This window comes from Taeniopygia guttata, chromosome 1A (genome assembly GCF_048771995.1).
Source record: "Taeniopygia guttata chromosome 1A, bTaeGut7.mat, whole genome shotgun sequence".
Taxonomy (NCBI): domain Eukaryota; kingdom Metazoa; phylum Chordata; class Aves; order Passeriformes; family Estrildidae; genus Taeniopygia; species Taeniopygia guttata.
The window spans coordinates 47,003,626-47,030,092 of NC_133025.1; the positions used below are offsets into that span (position 1 = coordinate 47,003,626).

Consider the following 26,467-nt stretch of genomic DNA (forward strand, 5'->3'; position numbering starts at 1 on the left):
TCTGTTACATTTTCTCAGTCTTTATGACAGGTCCCACCAAGTCTGCAGGGGCTACACCTCACAGGGTGCTTGTACATGGAGGTGGACGAATATGAAGAATAGCAAGACCAGGTGAATGGCAAGGAAAATAACTTCTGGAGGTTACCTCCTCATAACTGAAGGTACTAATCCCAGTGGATGAGTTCCCAGAGGACCATCCCCTACAGATTCCTAAGTACAAAGTAATAAATTAATTGTCAAGGCAAGATCCTAATCACTCATGTCTAACCTACTCATGTCACCTCATTTCCCTATCCAATTAATTCATCAAATGCAGCAAAACATTTGGCCAAAAGGATTCCTTGAGAGCAGAGATGGATGCAGTATGGAGGACAGGACATGCTTCTGCATGAGCATGGTTACACTGAGACACAGCCACGTCTTCTTGCTGTTACCTGTTTCTAGACGAAACCATTTCTTCCTGGCCACAGAAACCTAAACAAGCCAAGCAAGATAATCCTCTCCCTAGTATTTTAGTTTAGACTAGACCAGGAGAAGGAAAAATTGAAAAACTAAACTCACTCCACTATTACCAAAAGAAAGCCTTCAATGTATGATTCAAGAGATTTGTGTATTGTGTAGCAGCAGAACAGCATGAGCTGCTGGCTGGCTTCTGGCTCTCTGGCAGCATAAAATGCTTCCCCACAGCTTGTACTGTGTATTACTGAGTTTTATTATAGGCACACCTCAAGACATAGAGCAACAGACTGCAGGACCAGTATATTGACCAGTGAGTGACATTGTTAGACAAAAATGTGGTCCTAAGCACAGCAAGAGACGAGTATCACTGACAGCCTCTCTTTCTCCTCCCAGTGGGCAGTATCACAGCATGTTTTTTGCCAGCCTCTGGTGAGAAAGCTGCCAGCCACAGCTTCAGTTTATAACAATTAAGCAGTTGAAACCTCAAATCCACGTGTGCACATAAAATCTTCCAAGGGTGCTCAGACAAGGGCAGAGGGATCAAGCAGAGAGAATGGCTGGGACAAGTCCTGGTGAAGATGAGCCCTGCACTCTCACAGCAGGACATGGAGACAGCAAAGGTTAATGGCAGCATGGCTCATTGGGGGAAAATGGACCATGGGCACCAGCACAGCCTGGTGAGGTTTCCAGCCATTCCCTAAATGAAGCTGTTCCACCATCTGCAGGCGAGCACACTTTGGCATTAAACATTTTGCATGAAGGCCTATTTAATGGAGCACAAAGTGACTTATTAAATCCAAATTAAAGAACCAATTGACTATCAAAAAAATTAAATCTCTGGGTAGGTAATGGCTGTGTCAAACATTTGGATGTGCCCAAAACACATCAAGACTAACCTCACAGTTATACAACAAAATAGAAGCCGGCTACATGGCTTTGGGGAGTCTCTCACATGATCAAAACTAACAGAAAGAGATGGCTGACTGGTTCATCCTGTGTCCAGTTCCACCTTATCTCCCTCCACTTCAGTAGTGCTGTCCCCTGCAGACATGCACATACTCTAAAACTTTGTCAGTCCCATCACAGACCATTTCAATGGCCAGACTGCAGCTGCAGGGAGCCATGGAAAACTAACTGTTCAGGGGTACAGCTAAAGTGTGCTGGGCACTTCTCTGCCCTGCATTTCATCTCATTATACTGTTCAGATCTCTCCAGCTCTCCCATTCCCAGGATTTCAACCCGTTCAGCAGACTCCCTCATTTAGATCAAGGCATCCATCCTCCCTTATTTTCATCAACAGGCTGGCCCCTCCTCAGCCTATCCAAGGCACACAGTGATTAGAGTATGCCTTGATCTTCAGCGCCAGGTGAGGAACTCAAACCACCACAGTTTGCTGTAAGCTTGTCACAAGGCTAAGAATAAAGCTACACAGAAAGCTCAGCCAGTCAAAAGCCAGGAAAAAAAAAAAAAAAGTGGGGCAGAAAACAGATGTCTGCTTGACAGTTATGAAGGAAAAAAGGCACAATTCACATTTTAAGTGCAAGTTTTAAGTCTACATTGAGAATACACTTAAGGGCACGTCTTTCTCTTCCACAGAGGATACTAACGGAATAATCCAATTACTGCTGCTGTCATCAGGCTAATTTCTTTTCTCAGGAGGTCTGTCGTGGGACAGCAATACTAAAATCTCCAAGCCTCGCGCCCTGTTCCCCTTCTACAGCTCACCGACAGGAGCATGCGACACTGAGCAAACGCGTGTCCATGACCGTGCCTGCTTTGCTGCCGCAGCCCGGCGCGCAGCGTGAGTCACAGAGCGCACACATGTGCGCCCCGTGCAAGCGCGAACCGGGGCCCGGGAGCCGGCCCGGGAGCCGGCAGCGCCCGCAGCGCCCGCCCGGCCCAGCGCGGGGGCTGAATCACAGCGAGCCACCGCGGGAGCGCCCGGCAGCGGGGACGAGCTGCCAGCGCCCTCGGGACACGCCGTGTGTGGCACGGGACACGCCGTGTGCACATGGGACACGCCGTGTGCGCTCAGGTCACTTGTGCCAAAAGAACAGTGCCCAAGATGCTCTGGCGCAGCACTGTGCCCACCTTCTGTGTGCGTGTTTATCTTGTTTCCTTTAGGAAACACAGCTCTTGCAAACCTGGGGATGTGCATTTGTCCACAGGTGAGACCGGCTTCCCAGTAACTCCTGAACCTGCTGGCCAATTTCAACCTGATTTGAAAAAGGGGCAGAGGACTCAAGGAGAATTAAATTCTTAGAGTGCTCTACAAAATATGGCCTGCAAATGCACGCGGTCCCAAAGCCTTTGTCTGCCCCCACAGCAGTGTGTTTGATTCACCCAGTCACAGTCAAAGGCTCACTAGGCAATCAAATGGACTTCATCCTCACCTGGCAGCATGCCTGTGGTGGACAGTCCCTACACACAGAAGCCTTGGGCCACCACAGTACAGCTCTCTCATATCCTGTGCCAGCCAGTGACCATAAAAGGCACAGTGGAAACTGGGAGAAAAACAATAGAAGATCTAGGGAGAATGGTATTTTTGTAGGGAGGAGGTGCAGACAGTTCCTGAAAAATTGAAGCTGCTGTGGGTACACACGCTTATTTGGACTGGCCATCTTCTAGTTGATACAAGGCAGTGGGTGAAAAAATGAGACACTTTTAATGTCCCTGGTCTTCACCACTGGGGGAAGGATGAGTCCAGCTCTTCTGAAATATCTTCACTTAGCTCAAGTTCTCACCTCTGTGGACACTCTGGTGTCTACGATGGACCAAGCTTACATTATAGCCTTAATATATGATTCATTTAAAGAGTCAATTAACTGTGAGATGTGAATCCAGTGAAAAGAGGATTAATTCATTTGGGAGCTGACAAAATTACTTGTTCCATTGCCATTCCACTCGCTGTCTTCTCAACAAGCTGTTCCAATGTTAGGTCATAAAATTCACTTTCAAATAAGTGCATCAAATAAGAGAAAAAATAAATAAAAGCCTCAAGTGCATTTGCAAAAGCAATGAGGGAGGGACTCGGAGCATCCATTCAGAGATACCACATGAAAGACTCAACTTTGAGAAGATAAAGACGCCCAGCATTTTCTCAAATGTAAGCTGCCTTAACCTGTCTCATGTTGGATGTTGAAAAAAAAAAAAAGACCTATATTCACTGTTCACACTTAAAACACTCCAACCTACTTCTTTGATTGCCATCGCTTCCTGGGAGGTGGGCAGAGCCCATTCAGATACCAGGTGTCCTGTGCCTTGCAGCTTGGCAGGCAGTGCCGAGTGGAAAAGGCGCTCCACTCCACCAGCCTCGATGCCACCTGTTCCCAACCCTCCCGCCGCCCACCCAGCCCTGCCATGTCGAGGAACAGTCTGAACCTGGCCCACAGCCCAGGCCATGAAGGAGCCCAAATGGAGCCAGGCAATTTGGAGACATGGAAAGCAGGCACTTCTGAGAGATGCTCTCCCCATACACCGTTACCTGACAAATACTCCATTCTCCAACAAGAGCCTCTCTCTCCACTTCCCAAGCAACTCTCTCCTCTGTTGAGAATTCACTGACCCCTCTTTTTTATCTATGGTGCTGTCAGAGAAGAATCCTTTTCATTAAATTTCTCCTGAGCTCACAAGATGGTTTGTGGGGCTTTTTTCAACTGTCTCCGGTAGATAACTAAAAGGTATTGGTAACCATCTGCTCAGTGCATGCCCTGAAGGAAAGCATGTACTCTCCTTGCTCAAACTCCTTCCATATTACACCAGAAACAGGACATTCCCTGCTCTTCACAAGTTTTTGTGAACTGGAAGTGATGGAAACACTTCATTTCCAATGGCAGGAGTCTCAGCAAGAAGAAGCCATCCCCTTTAGAAGGAAAGCTCATTTACTTAAAGAGGGTCAGATCCACACATGGCCACCTGCAAGAAAGAACATTTCTGGCAGTGATGATTTTATCTCACAATCTGACCTCATCCAGGGTGCATTAACCCTGCCGTCTGATCCGGCTGGCTTAAATAGAAATTAAGAAAACAAAACCATGCCAGATCTCTGACCTTTGATAAATGTGAAGAGCTGGTTAATGCAGCACGCCAAATATTGAATCTTCAGCTTGAGTAGGTTTGTGTTGGAGGTAGCCCCTGTCAGCCGGAAGCCATGAACCATCACTGCACACCACTTCCTTGGGAGCAGCTCTGCCCCAGCTGAGGTGACAGCACACACTGCCCCAGGCCCCTGAGAGATCAGCAGCCTCATCCCTTAGCCCAGCGGGAGTGACCAGCAACACGCAGGGCTGTAACAAATCATTCCCCAAGCTTTCTCCTTACCCGCTCAACAGCATGACATGGATGCTAGTCTGCATGTTCAGCTGTGGTGAGAGGATCAGTAGCTTGTCAAGCTGGTGATATGGAGAACAGTATTAACTGAGTAATTAAATCATTTCTGTAATTACTCTCACACAGCTATAAATAATGTAAGCCCACACGTTCTCTCTGGAAGCCACAATAGCAAGAGAAAAGAGAGTGAGGAATGCTAATTAAAAAGAATAAATAATAATAATAATATTTTACATTTATACAGCACTCTGCACTTTCAAAGCACAGTGCAAACAAGAATTAAGAAATGGGTAGAGTGACAGATGGGAGAGGACGAGAGGAAGGGAAGCAGAAGAAGGGAGAAGATAGGAATGAGGATAGGTACGGAGCAGGATTTGAGACCCAGCAGGGCTGGTGACTTGGTATATGCTCAGCCCAGCCCTGGGGCAGGGCCACTGGCTCTTCACCACCTAGCTCAGTACTGCTGCAGAAGCCGAGGGGCAAGGACACAGCTCTGCCTCTGCAGCAAGCGAGCGAGCCGAAGCAGGAGCGCGGACAAAGCGCTGCACTGCAGGAGCTCACACATGGAGGAGCTGATCCCCTCCAGCACAGAGGCCTGACAGTGACTGTGGGGCCCCAAGCGAGGCAGCTGGTGGAGGCTATGAGAGCCTTGCCCCCTCCTTGCAGGAGTTTTTCCCCCTGCCCATGAGGCCTGGGCCCTGGAACAGAGAGTGCTGGCTGAAGGAGTGCACAGCCGAGCCAGCCCCAGGCACACTTTGGAAGACCCGCTGGCCTTGCCCCAGCAGGGAGCACTGATGCCAGTGTCCCAGTCACCCTGCAGAGCCATTTCTGACTTCCTTTGTGGCTCAGGGCAGAATGGGAAGGGAATAGTTCTGCCCAGCTGGAGGGAAGCAGCACACTCAAGGAAAGCATCGCTGCCCAATCCCACTGTCCTGTGCCCTGCCTCAGCCCAGATCTGGTCTTCTCAACTACACAGTTTCCACCTGACAGGTTTTCCACTCCCATTTCACACTCCTTATCCTATTTGTTCAGCAGTTCTGCCACCCCCTGTGCTCCCTGGGTCTTGCTCCTGCAGCCAGCAAGGAAGCATAACCTGGGCAGGTTTCTTTTTCCCTCTCTGCATTTTCCCATCCTCCTGCTTCCTACCTTTATCTAGTCCCCCTGCCCATCTCCTTGTATCAGGATCTCTTCCATATACTCATCCTCTGTAGTGGCTCAGAATACCCTGCATGGCCCCCATCCCACCCACATTTCTGCCCAGATTCCCTCCTGCACAGCACATTCCTGCTGGCTGGATCCCACCAGGATCCCACAGGAGACCTCGAGCTCCAGCACAGCCTGTGCAGCCCCCAGGGCCAGGTGCAGTTATGAAGGCGCAGTTTGCAAGGACAAGTTCTATGCAAGAGATGTGGCAAACATCTTAAAGGCTCCATGCACATCCACAGTTTCTTACACATACAACAAGGCCAAACTTGGAGCAGCCAAGCAAAAGCACATCTCTGGTTACAAGTCCTTCCCTGTAAGAACCCCTGCTCCAGACCTCTGTCCTTGCTCACGTGGCAGAACCTTTGGAGGAAAATGTGAGAGCACTTGCGATATAGATAAATTACATATCATCCTGTGCAACATTTTCAGCGAGAAATGTTTTATTTTCCAAATAAATAGCAAAGTAAATCAATAAGCTTGAGGCATATACCTGGCATAGGAAACTTTGCTCAAACAGTCATAGTCTGGCAAAATTACAGGAAACCCTCAAGAGGATTTTATCATGGGGAATGCTGACCAAGCTTACAATAGATGGTACTATTGGCTCTGCATAAAATGAGTTCTCCAGCATGATGCAGCTATTCAACCACCACCTCTAATGGGGGTTAAAGCTTTTTGCCTGGAGTCCAGATTTTCATCTCAAGCATTGTATTTACTTCAGTTAGAAAAATCCAGTAATTGTTTCCTAGTAATTAGGTCACCTTTGCCTTTTGTAGAGCTCAAACTTTACAAAAACGTTGTTACAGTCTTCTTGTAAAGGGCAAATTGCTGTAGACAGCAGCTGAGCAAGTGCCTTTCAGTCATGTTTTATAGCAGAGCTGCAGTCAGGACTAGGGTCTATTAGAACTGCTGGATTCTGCCGGCACCTTTTAGATCAACTCTCCTCACTGCATGTACCTGCCTCCTTTACTTTTTTGCCTGCTCACCCTTGGACTCTCCACATCTTCCATTCCTGTCTTCCCCCTTCCTCTGAAACCTACATTTATTGTTATTATCAGGAACCTCACAGATACACAGCTAAAAGCTATTGCCAAACACAGAGAAAAATTGCTTCAACAGAGCCATTAAGGTATTTTTCTTACTCTCAGAACTTATTCTTTTTTTTTTTTTTCTCCTTTATTTTCTCCCCATGATCCTAGATTCAGGAGATGTTTTCCTAGCTGTCTTTCATCTTCTTTCTTCCCTGCTCCATCTATAGAACATCTTCTCCAGCACTTAGTTCAGTCCTATTTGAAAACAGCTGAAGAAACATGGTTTCCATATTCTTCCCTAAGAAGTCTGGAGTACTTCCTAAGAAAAGCTAGTGTCTGAAAAAAAAATCAGTGTCTGAACATTTTTCTTGATACACATATATAGCAATAAATACTATCATTTAATGTATCATCATACATCATTTAATATATTTCCCCAACTTTTTCCTGTCATTCCTATGTCTGCTTCTGGCACCTACACTAAGCATTTTTTCTCTAATCTTAGTCTACCTCTATTCATTGAGTATATAAATCACACCCTGACTCATTGTTCAACCAATCTACAGTACACACATACAGCTATTTAACTCTTTCTTCATTTATCAGCTCTTCCAGACTGTTGATAGGGTCACAGACTACAATTATGTCTTCTTCTTTACCCTGTTTTTTCCAGCCTCTGTACATGTCATTCCCTTAGCTTCCTTCATAATCCATCCCCTCCAAACTTGGCTAATGAGGCAAATAAAAGGCAAAGAGAATAAGAGATTCCCTGGAAAGAATTGTTTCTCTCTGTCCTGCGGTTACTGGGGAATGACATGCAGATCTAAAGCAGCAGCATCAGGCAATTTCACACTCTGTGTTTTCAATTTCATTTTGAGGCCAGTTTAGGGTAGGGACAAATTTGAGTGCAATTAATTTAGATTTTGTGAGACAAGTTACTGCTTGGGGTTGTAATAAAGGACTGCCTGTCCAGACTGAAGAAACTAATCTCCTTGTCCGGCTGGGGATGGCACAGATTGATTTAAGACCTTTTTGTGGGTTTTTTTTGTTTTGAAGAAAAGGGTTGTGATAAAGATTATAAATAACTATTGGTCAGAGCTCATCAAGCTTCCAGATTTTCTTCAGGTAAGTGCTTACAGATTTGGAGATGTACTTAAGTATCATTAGTGTGAAAATCAAGGGCAAATTATCCTACTCCAGTACCCCCTAAGAATAAAATTACTAACCTAAATAAGTTCCCACAACAATTACCAAAAATATACTAACTCATTTGCCAAAACAATACCTAACAAAATATTCCCTCAAAAATTAAAAGTGGCCCATATAACATGAAACAACTCACTATAATAACACCTAGTTTTAAAAAAACCTTAACCCAACAACACCCAGGTCTATACTGGATGGAAATCAATGTTTTCCTCACAGAGACTTCAACAGTTCTATTTCCAGGTAGACGGGGGCAACATCAATTGTAAGCAATAGGAGTGACAAGGTTAATTCACCTTTTCTTTACCTCAGGTGGGTTGCAGAAGTTGCGTGCAGAGCTAGGGAAGGAAAGGTCTTCTGTCCCTCAAAAGAAAACATCACTATAACAACAGAAGAAAACTAACACTCTGTACTCCTGGAGGAAAAATCCTATGACCCGAAACAAAACAGCTTATAAATAGCTGCAGAAGGCTGATGTGAAGGAATCAGACTTCACTTTTGGTTGACATTTGTTGTCTGAGACAACTTCTGCTAAAGGAAAGCACCCACACCTCTGTGTGGCCATCCTCTCCCTGGGCGCTGCCCCTGCCCAGAGCGTCCCAGGGCACCTTAGCAGGGCATGAGCTTCACCAGGCTACCTGGTTTTGTCCTTCCCAATTCTGTGACACTCAGGTAACACCTTCAAGCATCAGGTGTCCAAGGCTCAGGGCAAATATGAAGTGCATCCAGTATAAATTATTAAGAGGGAAAAAGCAATTGGGATATTTCATGTAAAGTTACACTTCTGTAAGAATTTTGTTTTCTTTGTTTATTTAAAGAGGCTTTCTTGTTGCTTTTAAGTGATAAACCAAAAAGAAAGGAATTAACTCCACATTTTTTCCCTGTGACTCGTGAAAACAATACCCTAGAAAAAAGTGAAGGCCTTGAAAGGTTCTTCCCAAGAAAATTGGAGATGAACTAGAGAAAAGCCTTAAAAATTAAAAAAAAAAAAAAAAAAACACAAACAAAACAAAACAAACCCACACACAAAGAAGCCCACAAAAAAAAAAAAAAAAAAAAGTGCACTATTTTAATAGGATAATTAATTTTAAAAATTATGCATTTCTTTGAAAAGTCATATTTTCATTGGAATAATACTAATGAGAGTACTGGAGCTCTTGTTTAGAAAATGAGAGTTCACATTTAAGGATTTAATGGCCCTGGGGAGAGGTTAGACCTCCTAAACATTCATTTCCAAGTTTCCTAATATCTGAGAGTTTTTAGGCGCTGTAATTTATTTGTGAAGTAATAAAAATAGTTCTAGGGAAATTCTCATGTGTTAAACTTACAAAAATATGCTGTTCACATTCCTTTTCTTTACATGAATAAAAGGAAATGTTATTTTGTATGGGGTAATTAGACACAGATGTAAACATAAATTACAGACCCACCTGGCTTTTTATTGCATGTGTATACGAGGGAAGAACAACACTGGCATATAATACTGGCTTTTATTGTCTATGTCTCTGACATACCTTTTATTCTTCTTCCCTAGCCTTTGCAGCAGACTTGTAATTTGAGGACACATGATACTTAGTTCATTATTTGTGAGCTACAGAGAGCTTTTGCTCTACAGAGAGCAAAAGGAAACAGAGTACCAAAAGCAAAATAAGTGTATGAATCATGTCCTTAATAAAATTATTAAGAGTTTGGAGGGAAACTGCTGATTTCTTTTTATTTTATTTTTTAAAAGCAAACTCATCTTTGCTAATCACTAGGTAAGTTTAAGAAACATTTAGACTATTACTATCATAAAATGCAGTTTCAAAGAGATGAAAACACTTTGTGAAATTACTTGAACTGCATATAAAATTGTTTTTCAGGAAAAAAGGGATAGAAATCTTTCCATGTCTGCAGATCAAAATGTGCCCTTTTCCCCCCTTCTAAGCAGCATTTTGTTTGGAATTTATTTTACTTCAATTCATATAATCCATTCAAAGGGAACTTTAGCTCTCTTTTTAATTTTCTTTATTTTATTTTTTTTAAATTATTTTCCTTCACACAAGGGCTTGAAAAATTTCAGATGTCATTCCTAATGGAAATGAAACAGATTTACACCCAAAAAATGAGGTTTTCATTCCCTATGCATCCCTATTACTTAACCTTTGAAAACCTGAGAGTGAAAGTGCTTTCTTTTTAATTACAGATGTTCTGCTTTTAGCAGCACTGTCCCAGTGTCTTTGACTTTGTCCTGGTTTCAGTGTGTATCTAGGTGCTCAGCTTATCCAACTAGTTTTGGCTTCCCTGTACCTGCACCATCACTTTGCTGCACTCTGGCCAACAGCTGCTCTCCTTCCCTGGTGCTTTACTCCCACTGTCCAACTTTGGACTTGCCTTCCACCAAAATACCAAAGAAATGACTGCTGCAGCAGCATGGCCCAAACACGGAGTGATCACAGCAACCTTTGGCATTGAAGGAGAGAGACAACATATCTTGGAAATTTTGCCAGAAACAAAAATAAAGGGGACAGGGATTTACGAAGTGGGGATAAAAAGGCAGAGAAAACATTGTGACTTTAGTATAAACAAAAAAAACAAACAAACAAACAAAAAAAAAAAACCGTAGTAGAGGAAATAAGAGAAAAGCCAGCTCCATGGTAAGGAAGGAGAATCTGGCCTAGAACAGATTTTAAATTTCAGGTTAGTTTTATGCAGCTTCTATACAAATTGTATTACTGGCACAGCTGAGTAATAGATCACCCTTTCCTACTGTTTTATTTCCATCAGCATGCTGATGCATACTGTGTGTATCCCTGTGTGGGCAAGCCCTGGAGAGAATAGCAAGGGATGCAGAGACACAGAAGACTGATTTTCACCTGGGAAAACATAACCATCCTCTTCTTCCAAGACATTTTTCCTCTTCTGCCTGTGCACCATTGTGTTACAATAAAGCTGCAAAGGACAAGAATCTCTGGCAAAATAAAATGACTGTGGAGAAGTAATGAGGAACAGTTCCTGCAAAAATGATGGCCAGCAGCTGTGCTATAAGAGAACCCAAATAATTTTCTGTTCATACCTTTTCTGCATTAATTATCACCAAGTTGCCTTTTTCTGTTATTTAAAAACAAATAAATAGTCTATCATTAGAAAATGGACCAGTCAGCCAAATGGTATGGTCATTTTTTAGGCAAGAAGCTAAACTTTTTCCAATGCATTTAAGTTTTGTAAATCAGAATAACAATTCACCCTTCCCTTGAGATACCTATAAATATCATATACTATATTTATATATATGAATATATATGAATAACATTCATAAATGTTATTTCCTTTTTTTTTTTTTTTTTTTTTTTTGTGATTGCTGCTTTACTTCCTAGCTGTGGGCAGAATTGATTTTAGGTAATATGGAAACAAAAACAAAGAAAAGCCTTGTCCAGATTTCCAGTTTCAGGTCTGCAATCCAAGATCTTGGTTTGTGTAACTGAAGCTTGGTTTGCAGTCTTGAAGATTTACTTTCATCATCAGTCTTCTAACACAGGGCATCCTCATACAATTTAATTTCTGCTTTCAAAACAATTGGAGAGAAACATCAGGCAAACTGAAGGGACCAGCAAGCTTCCACAAAGTTTTTGGACCACAGAAACCTAACACTGGCAGTGGTACACATTTCTCTCCTCTCCATCTCATCTATTTTGGATTGAACACAGATCACCAATGATCAGTGCTATTGCCTTTCTAATCACAGGTCCTGGTGAGATGATATTATCACCCTAGTCTTTTTCAAGCAGTCAGCACCAAAATAAGGTGCTTTCTTATAGAGCTGGAACAGTGAGCACTCTTCTACCCTGTCCCAGAGCTACAGCCATGCTCCTCTGAGAGGAACTAATCTGGGGTGTTGGACCCCCTCAGCCACCACTCCCAGGCCACCCAGCCCCAGCAAAAGGATGGCTGCACTTCACTCCATTCGGAGTCACTGCTGGCATGCTTATCAATCTCAGGGACCGAAGCGGCTGTGACAGAACTCTCACTCTGCAAAGTGGCCTCTCCAGAGCTCGGAGAGGAACATCATGTGTCTCTGCTTCACTGTTTTCCTGGAATTAAACCCAGATCACAGTGTGCACACAGATCATCTGGTCACATTCTTCTTATGCCACATTAGTCAGAAATTAAATGTAACACTCTGTAACAGGTAAACAGGTGGAATTAGAGACACAAGCTCCAAGGAGTAAAAGAAGCAAAACCATGTAAATTCCTGTATACTTATTTTTCAGAGGAAAAAGGCAAAATACAGGCAAAACAAACTATATAAACATCATTTACAAAATCTAATCAAATACAATATTAAAGAATGTGAGTTTGAAAAATATCAGGAAAAAAGGATGTTGCGCTCTCAGCAATATACCTTCACCTGCTATGTCACACCTAGGGCAGGATTCATGGCATTTTACTTGAGACATCATGAACACATTGAAGTACAGCCTTCTTCAGTAATCAGTGGGGATACACAGGACTGTCCCATGAGCTTTTCACTGCACCCTGAATTGGGTGGGGCAAATTGTCCTCAGCTGGTGTCTCCATTACCACTGATGCCTAGACTTCCAGCTGGTGGGTAGCAAACTTCTAGATAAATCTTAAGTGAGATAAAGCCAGCTTATAGTGCACATTATACAATATTTCTGTCTTTATATACAGGACAAAAGAAAATTTGGGCATGAAATCCTAATTTTTTCTTTCTTTTTTCCTGCCCTTTTGTGCCTCAATTTACCTGCATGGTACATTTCAAAGCCCTTTTTACAAATGACCCACATTTCCTAACAGAACACTTACTAAACCCTCACTGAAGGTGAAACAGAATTTCACATGCTGCTCCTGGAAAGGTGGTTTGACTGGGGAGTTCTTTTTGCATTAAACTCCAGTGAAGAGGGGCTTATCTGTCACACCAAGACATTCGTGGTTTCTAGCATTCCTTAGGTTTGCATTGGCACTACTGATCACAAACACACGGGGAGCATAACAAAGCTGTAAGTGCAGATCTGAACCTGTGAAATGCTGAGCAAGTTCAATCACAGCTGACTGCTGTGGGCGTTGAGGGGATGCTGAAAGAAGCAATCCATGCTTGCAGGATCAAACCTTAGCCACGTAACTCATCCGCAAAGGACATCACTAAGAGTCACTGAAAGCAAAGCCTCTGTCAAGGCCCTCTATGGAAAATAAATTGCCGAAGGACTTACCAGGCTGACTTCTGTATTTTTAGTAGAATTTCAGTGTATTTACACTCTACCATATTTTAATTCAATTCCTCAAATAAATATTATCCATTAAAGATTACACACCTGTGGATCAGAAGTTGTAAAGGTCAGCCTTTTCAAATTATTTTTCAAAGAAACCTTGGCCTTTCTTAAAACTGCAGATCTTTGTACATAACCTGCAAACCTCCTGTCTGCAAAACCACCAAAAAAAAGAAAAATATTGCTAAAGCAAAAGTTTCCATTCATAAGGCTTCCACCTTTGAGCTCCCTGTGGGCTGCCTGCCTGCCAGAATGCTCTTTAGAAGCAAGCCAGTGGGGTACACAGGGCAGTGGCAGGAGATGCTGCCTTCCCAAGGAGAGACTAGGGACAGGTAGAAAGAAAAATCTTTTCAAAGTTCAATAGGCCAAATTTCTCTTTGAATTACAGCAGCGTAAATCTGATCTAATCCTGCCAAAGGCAATGGGGTCGTGCTGGATTTACACTGTGGGAATCTGAAATCAGAATTTGGCCTGCCATGTTCAAAGTCACAAGGACTTTTCCCAGTGCTTAGGAGGTTTTCTGTCAGTAACTCCTATACTTGTTCAAAGATATAAGATGTCACCCCAAGTGTGTAATGCAGCATTTGAGCACTGCTTCCATGCAACACAGCAGGCAAAAGAGCATCAAGATGCAGCATTGCTGCCTGCCTGACCTCCAAAGCAGAAAAGCTTCACTGTGGGTGGAAAGGGACAGTGGGAATTCAGCAGTTGTGCAACTATTCAAGGAGTGAGAGAAAAAAGGTCCATGATTATTCAGTGACTGTTTCAGTTTGAAGGCCAATACAAGAAAATAACACTGCATACTAACTTGTGTGTTATTTGGCAACTGAACAGTTGGTCAAAAAGTGAGAAAATAATTTATTAGCACTTTCAGTAGCCTGCACTGGATTATTTACTTGCAAGATAAACAAAAGAGAATGTGCCAGGATTTCTCATCTCACTATATCTCTTTCTGAGGAAAAGCTGCCATAGTGCCCAGGTCGATTCTCACCCTTCATTCAATTAGGCCTGATTCTGCCTAGTCAAATGTCTCAGACTCACTTAAGAGCCATTTGTAAAAGAAAACGACTGTCAGCTTGCGTCCCTATTTACTTCTTTGGGATGCACAAAGAATAGTCAAGGGGGTCTTCTCAATAAAAGCCCTAGCCTTGACTGTCTGGCTTCAAGCCTGAAGAAAAGGGACAGCCAGCTTCTCTCACATGTTTCCACTGGCCAACAGCAGCCCCAAGGCCACTGTTAGCCACACTATCTGGCCAAATGCACATTCAGGTGTGAATTGCTGCATGTGCTGTCTGTGAAAGGTGGAAGACTTGTATCAGGTCCACCTGCACCCCATGGAGGTTAAGAGTTATTAGCCTGTGAAAGATGCTACTCCCTCTCTGCATCTTGCCCTCTTTAGAGACTGGCTAGGGCCTGGGAATACAATGAAATGTCTGTGACATGAAGGAATAAAGTAATGCAGTAGGAAAAAGAAAGATTTAGCAGGACTGGTTCAGACTGGTTAGTCACTTCAGCTAACACCTATTTAACTTCAGGAGCTAATGAACACTTTATAGAGAGGATAGCATTATTAAAGATTCAATTATATTCCAATTAAGATGTTGGAGCTGTATTAAGCATCCCTGAAAATACCACAATGTCCTCCAACTACATGCAGGAAAAAAACCCCGGCTACGATCCTGGCTCTTCTAAAGTAAAACACAAGCAAAAATAAAACCTTTAAAAAATCACAATTGTCAGGGGCTCTTTACCCTTCTTAAAGAAGAAGAAAAGGGATGATTCTTTTGTGGGTCTCTTCTACCTGCTTCTTTCCCTCCTCAATTTTTCTCTGTTGCAGGTAATTCCACATGATTAATAGGCTCTTCTCAGTAGTGCTACACACAGTTAGCTCTTTTAATCTGTCTTTGAATCTGAAGCTGTCTAATCCCCCAAGCCTTTGGCCCCATGAGACATCACCTGAGGATCACAGAATAAGATACTTCTCTTTGTTTTAAGTTTGGATCCACAGGTCTACAGTAGAAGGAAGCTCATTTAAATTTACCTTATCTGCCATGATCATAGAGGAGCCTCCATGGATGCCCAGGATGGGAGTGAGGGTCTGGGCAGAAATGAAGTCCAGGATCTGGGCAATGGCTTCCTGGTCTGTGTCATCAGCAAATACCACCCCTTGAATCTTCCGGTCAGACATGAGGTCACAGATGCGGGTGATGATGCTCTTGGGATCCGTCTCATTCATGGCCACCAGCTCCACCCGAGGCACCACTGAGAGGTGGTGGAAGTCATCTTTCTCGTGGGCATCTTTGATGGCCACTTCGTCCGAGGTCCCCACCAGGATGACTGCAATGCCAATGCTCGGGTGGTTTTTCTGGGCATGGGCCCCGCTCCCTGTTGTTGCGAGGACTGCCAGCACCAGCCAAAACCTTGGAGAGTAGCACTCCACCCTGGGCCTCATCTTCGGCTCTTACACTCCCTGAGTGAGGAAGAAAAAAGGGGGAAAGTAAAACAAAGTGATTAATTGACAAGTCAATCATGCACTCAGCCTTCAAGATAGGTCCATCGATCTTGCTCAGTCACTAGCTCTCCCTCCAGCAATCCTTCTAGTCAGATGCTGAGCCCTTTGGCTACATTCAGGGCTCTTTTAAAGTTGGGGGGTCAGACCAGTCCAGCCCCTACTTCAGAATCTGGCATCATTTAAGAAAACAGCTGTCAGCAGAAGATGGGATCATGTCATCTCTCAGGTCCTGTGTCACTTTGAGACCCAAGTCAAAAGTGATAGAGAATTGTCCTTTGACAGCTGATCAGCTGTCTTTGTGAAATTAATCGCTTATGTCAAGCCCATGTCTGAGTGCTCACCCTCAACACAAAGGAATGACTGGTGCTTGAGATCAGTTTGGACTTATGCTGGAGGTACAGGCGGGGAGACTGAGGAGACCGGGCAGACGGGGACTCCCTTTTCCTTTCTCAGCACAGTCCTTCCAGAATAAAGTGAGGACAAATGGGCAAGGTCACTGGATGTGTAAGTATGTGTGTCCATTGCATACACCACCAGGACACACACAGTCCAGTGTGTAGTACAGTCAGCCATATGCTTTCCACCAATACAGGATTCTTTAAAAAAAAAAAAAAAAACCAAAAAAAAAAAAACAGGAATACAAAATTTCCCAGCTGCCATGGCCAAAACTGGATCAGAATCCTCCAAGTCCATGACAGCTGTGTTTGCACAGAAGTAGAAATGCCAAGAGAGCTTACAATGGTTCACCCCCAGCTACTACAGCCAGGCATGCTACATTAATCTTCTCCCTGAGCATGTCCACTTTATTTTGTAATCACAACAGTAGAGATGAAAAAACCTGATGAGGTCATCTCTCTAGCCCCTGCCTGAGTGGGACAGTTCCCTGCGGGACTGTTTCTCGCTCTTTCTTTATTCAGTCCCGCTTTAATAATAGTTCACATTTCCACAGCACTTTTCATCCTCAAGGCACTCTACCAGCACTAATGAACTAATTCTTACAGCATCCATGCAGTGTAAATATCAGAGACAACAGAACAGTGTCCCCCCCATCTGCCTACCACACCTGTTGGAGGTAGCACTGCTTGGTGTGCCCACCCAGGGCCACACTGATGTCCCAAGGAGATTTCAGGCATTTCAAACTAAAGAAGATTTTCCCTCAACACAACAGGTCCTGCTCAGCTACTCATGCCCAGAATTCTGTTTTTCAGCAACCAGGCACACTTGAAATAAATACCCCAGCCCTGCACTTCTTTGTGCTACACCTCTGGTCTTGGGTATCCAAGAATGGGATCCTTCCATACAGTTCATTGCTACACATGCCTTTATCAAATTAACAGAAAGCCACAGCAGCAGGGACAATGCTGGCAAAACGTTGTGGAAGCAGGAAGTCCAAAAACAACCCTAGCTGACACTAGCCACCCACAGAGAAAAGGCCCAAGAGGCCCCATCTTGCCCTGCCCAGAAGAACACACAGGCTTAACACCTGCTCCCTCATCATCATGCTAAGCAGAGAGGATGTATCCTGCATTGAGATTACCAGATAAATAAGCAGATAATAAAATAGAGAATAAATATGCACCAGAGAAACCAAATCCACTTAAGAAGCTGAAAGGGACTGTGGGTGTGAAGCACCAATCGATTCTAAGCTCTCTGAAGTCTCCACTTTCTGAGAGATGCTCACAAGGAGAACCAAGAGACTTCAAGAGTTTGGCAAAATGAACAGTTAACTTCATTCCAGTATGACTCTTATCCTCCAATTACGAGTCACTAAATTAGATTCCTTCACAGTGAAATGCAGTCCCCATTTCTGCAATGCTTTATTAACTTTAATGCACTCTATACGCTCTCTGTCTCTCACTCTCTTGCTCACTCAAATGCTATATTTGTTCTCTTAAAATATGTCTCCTGCAGTCCCTCTGCATCGACTCATACAGTGTATTATGGTTGGTTAGGCAATGCCTAGTTGTGATGCTCAGGGAGGAGAGTGTAGGTTTTTCCCAGCCCCTTTCCCACAAGGAATAATTTTTAGGGCCTTCCAACCCAGGGCACAGCATTCCAGCAGGAGTTATACCGGCAGTCATGGCAGCTGTCAGCCTTCACGCCCAAGCACATGCTTCTCCCAGTGGGAAAAATGGCAGCCAAGAAACCTATTCCCTGCTCTTCACCTGCATTAAGGCCAATAAATCACTAGCATCTACCTCCAAGCAGGAGAAGAGAGCCCAGATCCTGAAGAGCACATAGGTGCCAATCTCTTGGGTGTCTGTGCCCCACTCAGGCAGACATTTCCATTCAATACAAGATGGAGTTATCTGCACAGTGCCAGATCCTCAGGCTTTGGCCAGATATGCAGGGAGCAGCCAGGGGTAGGAAGAATCTAATTCAAAGAGGAGGTTGTCTGTGGCTCAGTAGCCAACCTGCCATCTCCAATTTGGATCCTCAGCCATAAGACCTCTCTGGATCGGGCAGAGCAATGCTTAGGTAACCTGTGTTGTACTAGCCAAGACATTCCTCTCTCCATCTCTCACTCACACATTACACATCTGTCATGCTCACAATATCTTTCAGGTGCTCCATGGGCAGTCTGTGTGAGAGACAGCAGTGCTCTTCTAAGGGAATATAGCAGGTACCAGGACCAGGCTGGGCTCCCCTATAGGATGGGAGCTGTGGATGCGATAAGGGAGGAGAACATCAATAAATCACACCCAGCCTAGGGCTGAGTGTGTTTTTCACCATTCAGCTCCCACAAGGCAGCATAGGGGTGAGCTGCTCAAAGACTAAATCAGGGATGCTTATGTTGTTACAATCCCTTCCCACTTTGGGGCTGGCTTGTGTTCACATCAGTAGCCACTCTCCACACACCTGCTCACATGCATGTGCTGGCTGTTAGAGAAGGGACAGACATCCCAACACCGTCCTCACCTCGCGTTCCTCCTCTGGTCTGGCTCACTGCAGGCCCCTTTTGAATGTGTGCCAGTAGAAACAAGGCAGGTGTGAACGACCACAGACTTATTATCAGATTAAGGGGACCCCAGAACTACTGTGAAAATGTGTTTCTGCATACAGAGCAACACATTTTGTCCATGATTTCCACAGTGTTCAAGTGCAAACATTCAAGGTACACAATTAAGAAAGACCTCCTTCTAAGCGTGTTCTTGTTTCCAGTGAAAAAGCGGGATGGAGAAATTCACACACAAAGAAATTCATAAGCACCTGACAAGGCTACAGCTGTAAAACAGGGCATTTACCCTTTGTCATTTCAAGAAATTTTAATAATTTTACAGTGTAAATTCACCAGTCAAGAATGATTATAAAAACATGCAAGTATATTTTATTACCAAGTGTTTTACATGAGCAGATTTTCCTTTAGAGGTGGTATGGGGCAACACAGTGTTCGAAGTATTTTCTGTGATTTTGGCACTCCAAAACAGTTTGGCAAATCCCAAAATCCAGACTGGTAGGTAAAATCCTTTACACATTACTGCACACTATTGTATTGTGTCTGACTCCCTAGAAAATAATATATGGTAGGGCCATTAGATAAAGTGCTTTTACAGACATATCTATATTTAGGTATAAACATGTCAGTAAAATCATTATACCTCTATAATCTTATTTTACTTACCAATAAAATATATTCACCACTGTAGGGGAATGCAGCATGTACTTACTGCAGAGCAATGTTACACAATCACTTTCAAATGGGAAGTGAAAGCTAACTTCTCCAATTGAAAATGCAAGAGGAATGTAGGTAGTCAGACAGTAATTATTCCAATTGGATTTTAGCCAGGACCAAAGGTTAGATTGCTTAAAAATATCATGAGAACCTTACTTGACACTGCACTTTTACGTGGATCAGACCTAAGATAAGTATTAATAGAAAATTATTAGGCTACACAGGCAAAATACAGCTCAGCATTAAGAGATAGTTCTGGATGATATTTCAAAATACAGAAAGTACACAAATAGGTCACTGTGCATTCAACCAGTCTAACTGTAAACAGACTACTACTCCAGTAGTGTACAGCAAAGCCAGACCATATTCAGGTCAGGTAAAGAAACTGAGGCAGAACAAGAGCTGGTCACAGGTTTCAGGGGGTAGTTCTGTTGTGTGCTGACACTGGTACCTCCTCCTGCTGCAATTGTGCCTTGTAGGTAGCCTTGCACAATACCCTCTAGGAAGGATCTTTGCAGGCTCCCCAGACCCAATCTTCAAGTTCAAGACAGTAAGAAGAAAAGAAGTCATGTAATACTGCAGTTCCAGACAATAAGCTGTCTTGAAGGCAGCTTTCCTAATTAAGAGGAAGACAGTGCTTGGGACAAGAGGCTGAACAGGAATACTGCCTCCATATGGGAGAATGAAAAGCCTATCTCCAGCCTCTCCTAGGCTTCATTGGAGGGCCACAAGGAAGTTCCTATCCCAGTGTTTTTTGGGCTCTGCTCACTGGGAGCTCTGATGCCCTAAGCGCTGCTTAGACTGCAAGCCACAGAATCTGAATTCAACAGCTAATTTTGTATCTGTACCAACTGCAATGCTAATTCCCAACTGTACTCTCATCACTAGCCCAGTTCAGACCTTGCCACTATCACCACCCTCAGTCCCACAACTACCTAAAGACAGATGTCCTGCCAGACCCAGTGTGAAACATCAGCATTACTCTTTGGCATTTGCTCACCTTTGACAGCATCTTAATTCACATAACCTTCATTTCTCTGACAGTTTGAGCAGTATCAGACAATGAACCCTAAAGCAATCCTTATGTTTCAGGATCTAGTTGGAGGTAGGAAGAAATCCATCTCACCTGTGAAATACTTTTAAAACCTCAAAGATGCTTTGGGCCTACTATCCAACACACCACCAGAGAACAAGTGCAGTAGAAGAAGCTGCAGGGAAGTCAGCATTTCACTAGATGGCTACTGGGCCGTCACACAAGGAAATAAAAGTATGTCCAGATCAAAGAAGAACACTGTTTCTGTATTTACCAATGGCAGAAGACTGGTGGCATTTTGATCTTTTTGTCTGCTACCAACCTTATGGGCAAACTGGAAGAGCTAAAAAGACCCATGGAAAAAAAAAAATGGCCAGTCAGACTCCTAAGAGCTGGGTTTTTAAGCTATAAACCACACCACAGTTTACACCTAAGTTTCTCCATCTCTCTGATTTTTGATTACCCAGTTTCAGCTTAGGACATCCTCTCAATCTCATGGTTACTCTGCAGTGTACACATGTTGCATATTGTATACCTCTGAAGAGGCATTCTTCTTTTTCTAACACTGCTGTAACTATTATCCTACCACACCTTCAGCCCAGGCTATTTGTACATCAACAACTATTGTGTTGCTGTGTCCCACATTACTGCTTACCACATAGGTGACATAAGTGCCCATAAATCTTCTTCTGGCTCACAGCCCTGGTGTTCCAGGAATTTTGTCAACAGACACAAAGAAGAGGAGAATGGATCTGGGGCACGATAGATGTGTCTTGAAAGCGCCTGCATACTTCAGGTGCTGATAAACAGAATGAATGATGCTGCAGGAAAATCCCCATACATTCAGAACAGAAAGACAGCTGAGACCAGGGTCAATGGAAGTGCCACACACAGTGGTGCATGCAACAATCCAGCACCTGGACCAAAAGGGTTAATTATGGTGACCTTGAGTAAACAGCCCTCCAAAGGCATTTCAGTAGTTTCAGATGAAAACTGGTATGGTTTAGCTTATTTTAACTAGCTTTGGACATCGCTTATCATTCTGAGCTAGAAATGCTCCTGTGACAGTGGCAGAAACATTCCTCCAAAGTCTTTTGAACAGGTCTTCTTTCTATTCTTCACAATCACTCCCTCTCCAATATGTACCTTTGTCCACGCCTATAACATCCCACAGATCCATTTCTATCTAGCATACAAAATGTTTCAAATTTTCCCTTAATTTCTCCCAAGTCAGCCTTGTTCTTGTGGGGGATGCATCACATACCCCCAGCCAAATCCTTCAAAGCCATTGGAGCTCCCTTACTACCTCACTCTTAGCTCTCTTTCCATAGACACTGGGTGGAAAATAGCACATATGTTTACTTCTATTCTGTATTTATTTTCTTCAGAGCTGTTCTTTCTTTATTAAACCAGGTACAAACTCCTGCCTTGGGCAGTGTCAGATACATCAGAGTCTAGTTTGCCTCTATCTATCCAACAGGTGTATGCAAGAATAAGGTGAAAAAGTGCTTCCCTTCTCTACCCCATGCGAAGGAGACAAGCAATTCTCTCTCTGCACTTAAGGCAGTACAAAAAATGCTTTGATCATCAATTAGACCCATATCATTCCCAATAGATGAAGAACTATGTCTCATTATTTTAAGCTTGCCCAAGGGTAAGTTCCCAGTGTCCTCCCCACTTCCTCCCACCCACACATTTTACATATCATGGCTGATGGCTTATACAGCCACAGCCTGCAACCTTCTGTTGCGACCAACACTAAATGATTCATAGAAATCAAAAATTAAAATCCTCTGCTTGATAGTCTTGCCCTTCCCCCAGTCACTTCAGGATTACTGTCTACAGCACCTGCTTTAGCACACTACCTGCTCTGAAACAAATCAAACAATAAGATTACCACTGCTAGGAGATGGCTCATATTTTGAAACATATCCCTAAACTCAGCCTAAATTTTCCCTTTGCTCAGCTATCCTGTAACTTTAATGATATCTCCTTCATTCAGCCTAAACCGTTTCTCCCTCTCAACTCACCATTTCCACTGTGAAAATGCTTGTAGCTGGTTATCTGATCACCCCTTGAGACCTTCCTCTGCTGCAGGAAAAGTTCAGCTGTGTTTATTGCTCCTCATAATTCAAGCCCCCTTGGATCCTCATCGGGATGAGCAGGGGAGAATGAAGGAAATGGCTGGGCGAGGGAGCGAAGGAGCGGGTCTGACCTGCTTACCCAGGCTGGCACCACGTGCAGAGCTGCAGGACTCAGTGTCACACACACAAAAGCTATTAAGAGAGACAGCAGGTCAGTCTGGCATTGCCCAGTGCCAGCTTCTAAATGCCAGAGCAGAGAGGCTTGGCACAACCACCCCTCTCTGCAAGCCTGGCTTGCGGAGCCAGGCTAGAGCCTCTATTCCCTGCCAGGATCTCTCTCTTCCCCCAGCATCCTGCTTAGAGAAGTTTAGAGGGTTGAGACAGGTCTTCCCTGCCAGAGACTGAAATATCCTCACCACCTGGAGGGTTCAGTTGCCACAGCTGTCACTCCATGCATGCGTATGCTCTGCTTGAAACAAGGGATTTCAAATGGCATACACCATTTCCCACCTGCAACTGTTGTCTGCCCCACCTCAGAACTGAATCTCGGCTCAGAGCAAGACCATCCAAATCAAGGGACATGATGCTGCATGTGGGACCCCTGCACAGGATTTCAGCATGGTTGCAATTCAGCAGCTTTCCCTCCTGAAGTGCAAGACTCACTTTAAACAGGCAGCAGAATGCTGCACAGAGCAACACCAAGTTTGCCTCTTAAATAGAACTGAAGCCCTTTGAAAATCCACTGGACAATCCCTTCCTTCCTTTCTTGATTCTCCACTTCCAGTTTTCATTTCCAAGCAGGAATCAACAGCACATTAATAACATGAGAATATTAAAGACCGCAATTTCCAAAAGCTAGGGATTTAAATACCTCTGATCCACTAATAACCATGAGAAACACATGTTTAACTTCACTTGGATGGTTTGGAAAAGCACCTCCTTGGCATTTCTCATTATTTGATGTATTAATTTGAGGTTTTCTATTCAACTTTAATCAACTCTGCATTTTATGCATTGACAGATCTCTCTCATGCACATCACTCAGTACCTGCTCATTCACTGCATCATTTGCAGTGATGCAGTGAATGAGCAGGTAAACAGAGTCTGCACTGGCTCTCGAAGGCAGCTTCCGAATTCCACACCAGTGCCAAGATCCCCATTGATTACTCAAAGTCTCACATCAAGAGACAGTGTTAAATTATTTGGATGCCAGACATAAACCTTGTAAAAGCCAATTCAAAATATTTTTTTTAAACATACCATAAGCAGGAAAAAAAAAATTTTTTTTTTTAGGCCAAAATTGAATGATTCTTTCTTCCACAAGTCTGAGAATTCTAGAAAGGGTGTCTGAGTCAGAGGGAGACAGCTTCAAACTACACTTGCACTTTGTACACAGTTATCCTGTTTGCCTGTCTTCTCACATACAACGTATGAGACGGGATACAGTTTTAAAGCATAAAGCAGCCCATCCCTTGAGAAAGATCTTCATGGGTGCACATTTCAATTCTAGAACCATGCAGCAGGGACAAGGTAGGAAAAAATATGCACTGCCTCTGCTCATGATGGCAAACTTCAAATTTGCTATAGCAAATCTAAAACAGCCCTAAAGCAGAGTGCCAGGGTTCACCAGGCCTGATCAGACTCTTATGAAGGTGTTACAGACAGCAGAAATGGCAGAAAAGGTGACTTGATGCCTGAAGCACCAAGATGTCATGAGGACAAAAGAGCTGCTAAGTGGAGATAGTGGGGTGGAGAGAAAGATGCATCCTGTGAGCTGATCCAGGACAAAGCTGCAGTGCCACAGACGTGGATGAGCCACATTTCACAACCCACCAACATCCCTCAGGAGCCTTATGGCCTCTTGTTCTCCACTGCTATGTAATGTAGCATTTTGGAAAGGAAAGTTTAGTCACCAAGGGACCCTGTGAAAGTGCCAGCCTTATTTATGAAATAAGACAGAGAATTAATCTGGAAGTGAAAGGGACTGAGATAATGGGTTTTGCATGTGGAAATAGGCATGACAAGGCCTCAGAAGCCAAGAATCAAAGACAAGTTCTGGCCAGGACACTAGAAGTGATAGAGGAGTACCCGGAAAACTTTGGTTTGAGTCTCTTTTGTAACTGCCTGTCTGTTGATCCCTCCTTTCTCCTCACTCTGATCCTTGGTAAAAGACTTATGTTCCCGTTATCATTACTTATTGAAAAATAAAACTAAGTCTACCCAGAAGAAATAATAAGGCAAGACAAATGTATGACACCTCAAAGGGTGCAACTGAAGGTATTTGGAGCTGTACACTCCCAATCCAGAAGCATCCCATAAAACACTTATCACTTTAGAAAAGCTTGATCCTTATGATAAACACTAAAGCCAGGATAACTGGAGAATTGATAACTACAAATCAGAAAAAATTTTGATAGTCTCATTTTTCTTCTCCTTTCCATCTTTCTTCTTCCAACCCAACTCTCTTCCCTTTCCCTAACTTTCTGAGTTCAATGACCAGTAAGGGACCAGCCATCAAGCAGCTGGATACAATATGCTTTCACAGTACATTAGTGCTGTGCACCAGACCATGCTGTGCCTGCAATTGTATGACAGGTCAGGGCCAATTCATCTTACTGAGACCTTCAATCAACAGTGTCCAGAAAGCTCTCCCAATTGGAGGGACCCAGCCCAGCAGCCACTGACCTACCCCTCTACTCATCACTTGATCATATTTATAGTGCTGCAGTGTAGGAAAGATACACAGGCAAAGCCATGTTGGGACCACAGCTCATCACTGGCTGTTGATGCTTCAGAGACAGGGATGGGAAGACCCAATCCAGTGCAAACAGACCAGATTTGGCTCAGCTGAATGCCATTTCCATGCTTTTTTTTTCCCCTGTTTTTTGTTTTCTCCAGCCTATCAAATTCTTTGATGCTGGCTACTTCAGGCACCTTTCCCAGTAGCTCATTCAACTGTTAATTCCTCCTCATGCCAGAGAATGCACGTGAGGTGGTACCAGCCCATGTCAACTGCCAGACCAGCTCCACCACTGACTTCATCGTGGTGCAGTTCAGCTCCCTTGGAACACATCTGCTTTACACAGAAGTCACTATAGCTTATGTTTGCAGCAGGAAAAAGAAGCATTAGTAGCAAGAGTAAGAGATAACATGACTAGAACACGACAATTGTCACAATAGTGAATACTAGTAGTGAAAAATCAATACTACGGACAAAGTGTAGCCCTGGCTCATTAATGCTTTAAGATCAGTTCAGTTTTAAAATAACATAAGAGGGCTTAGTTAAAAAAATAAAAATTAAAATCGAGTATTTCAAGATTCCCCATCAACTTCCTTCAAGCTGTGTATGTCCTACTCTACCACCCTTCTCCATCCATCATTTTTCTGCAATCCATTTTCTGTTCTTCATGGCTCCATTTCTCACTTTAAGCACTATCATTTTTGATCCATCCTTTTTATCTCTTAGTTCACTTGTATTCAAAACATTCATTGTCTGGGTTTAAGTCTTGAAAGCATGGAGGGAACAAAACACAACAAGTGAAGTCTTGTTCTAATCCTTCATATCACCATCTAAAACCAATAAGCATTTTTTGAACGTGTAAATGCCATTGTTTGTTTTTTCTTTTCTCATCCTTTGCCTTATTTTCCTCATCAGAAAGATGCAGAT

General features: G+C 43.5%; 1 protein-coding gene across 7 annotated transcripts in view; it reads right to left on the minus strand.

Moving 5' to 3' along the window:
• GRIN2B (glutamate ionotropic receptor NMDA type subunit 2B) overlaps positions 1 to 26,467 on the minus strand; it is a 232,618-nt gene that overhangs the window by 172,844 nt on the left and 33,307 nt on the right. For all 7 annotated transcript variants that reach the window (XM_072923325.1, XM_072923321.1, XM_072923324.1 and 4 more), the window contains one exon: positions 15,540 to 15,968. In XM_072923325.1, coding sequence (XP_072779426.1) covers positions 15,540 to 15,950 — 411 coding nt within the window. In that variant the 5' untranslated portion in view covers positions 15,951 to 15,968. The remainder of the gene's footprint in view (positions 1 to 15,539; positions 15,969 to 26,467) is intronic.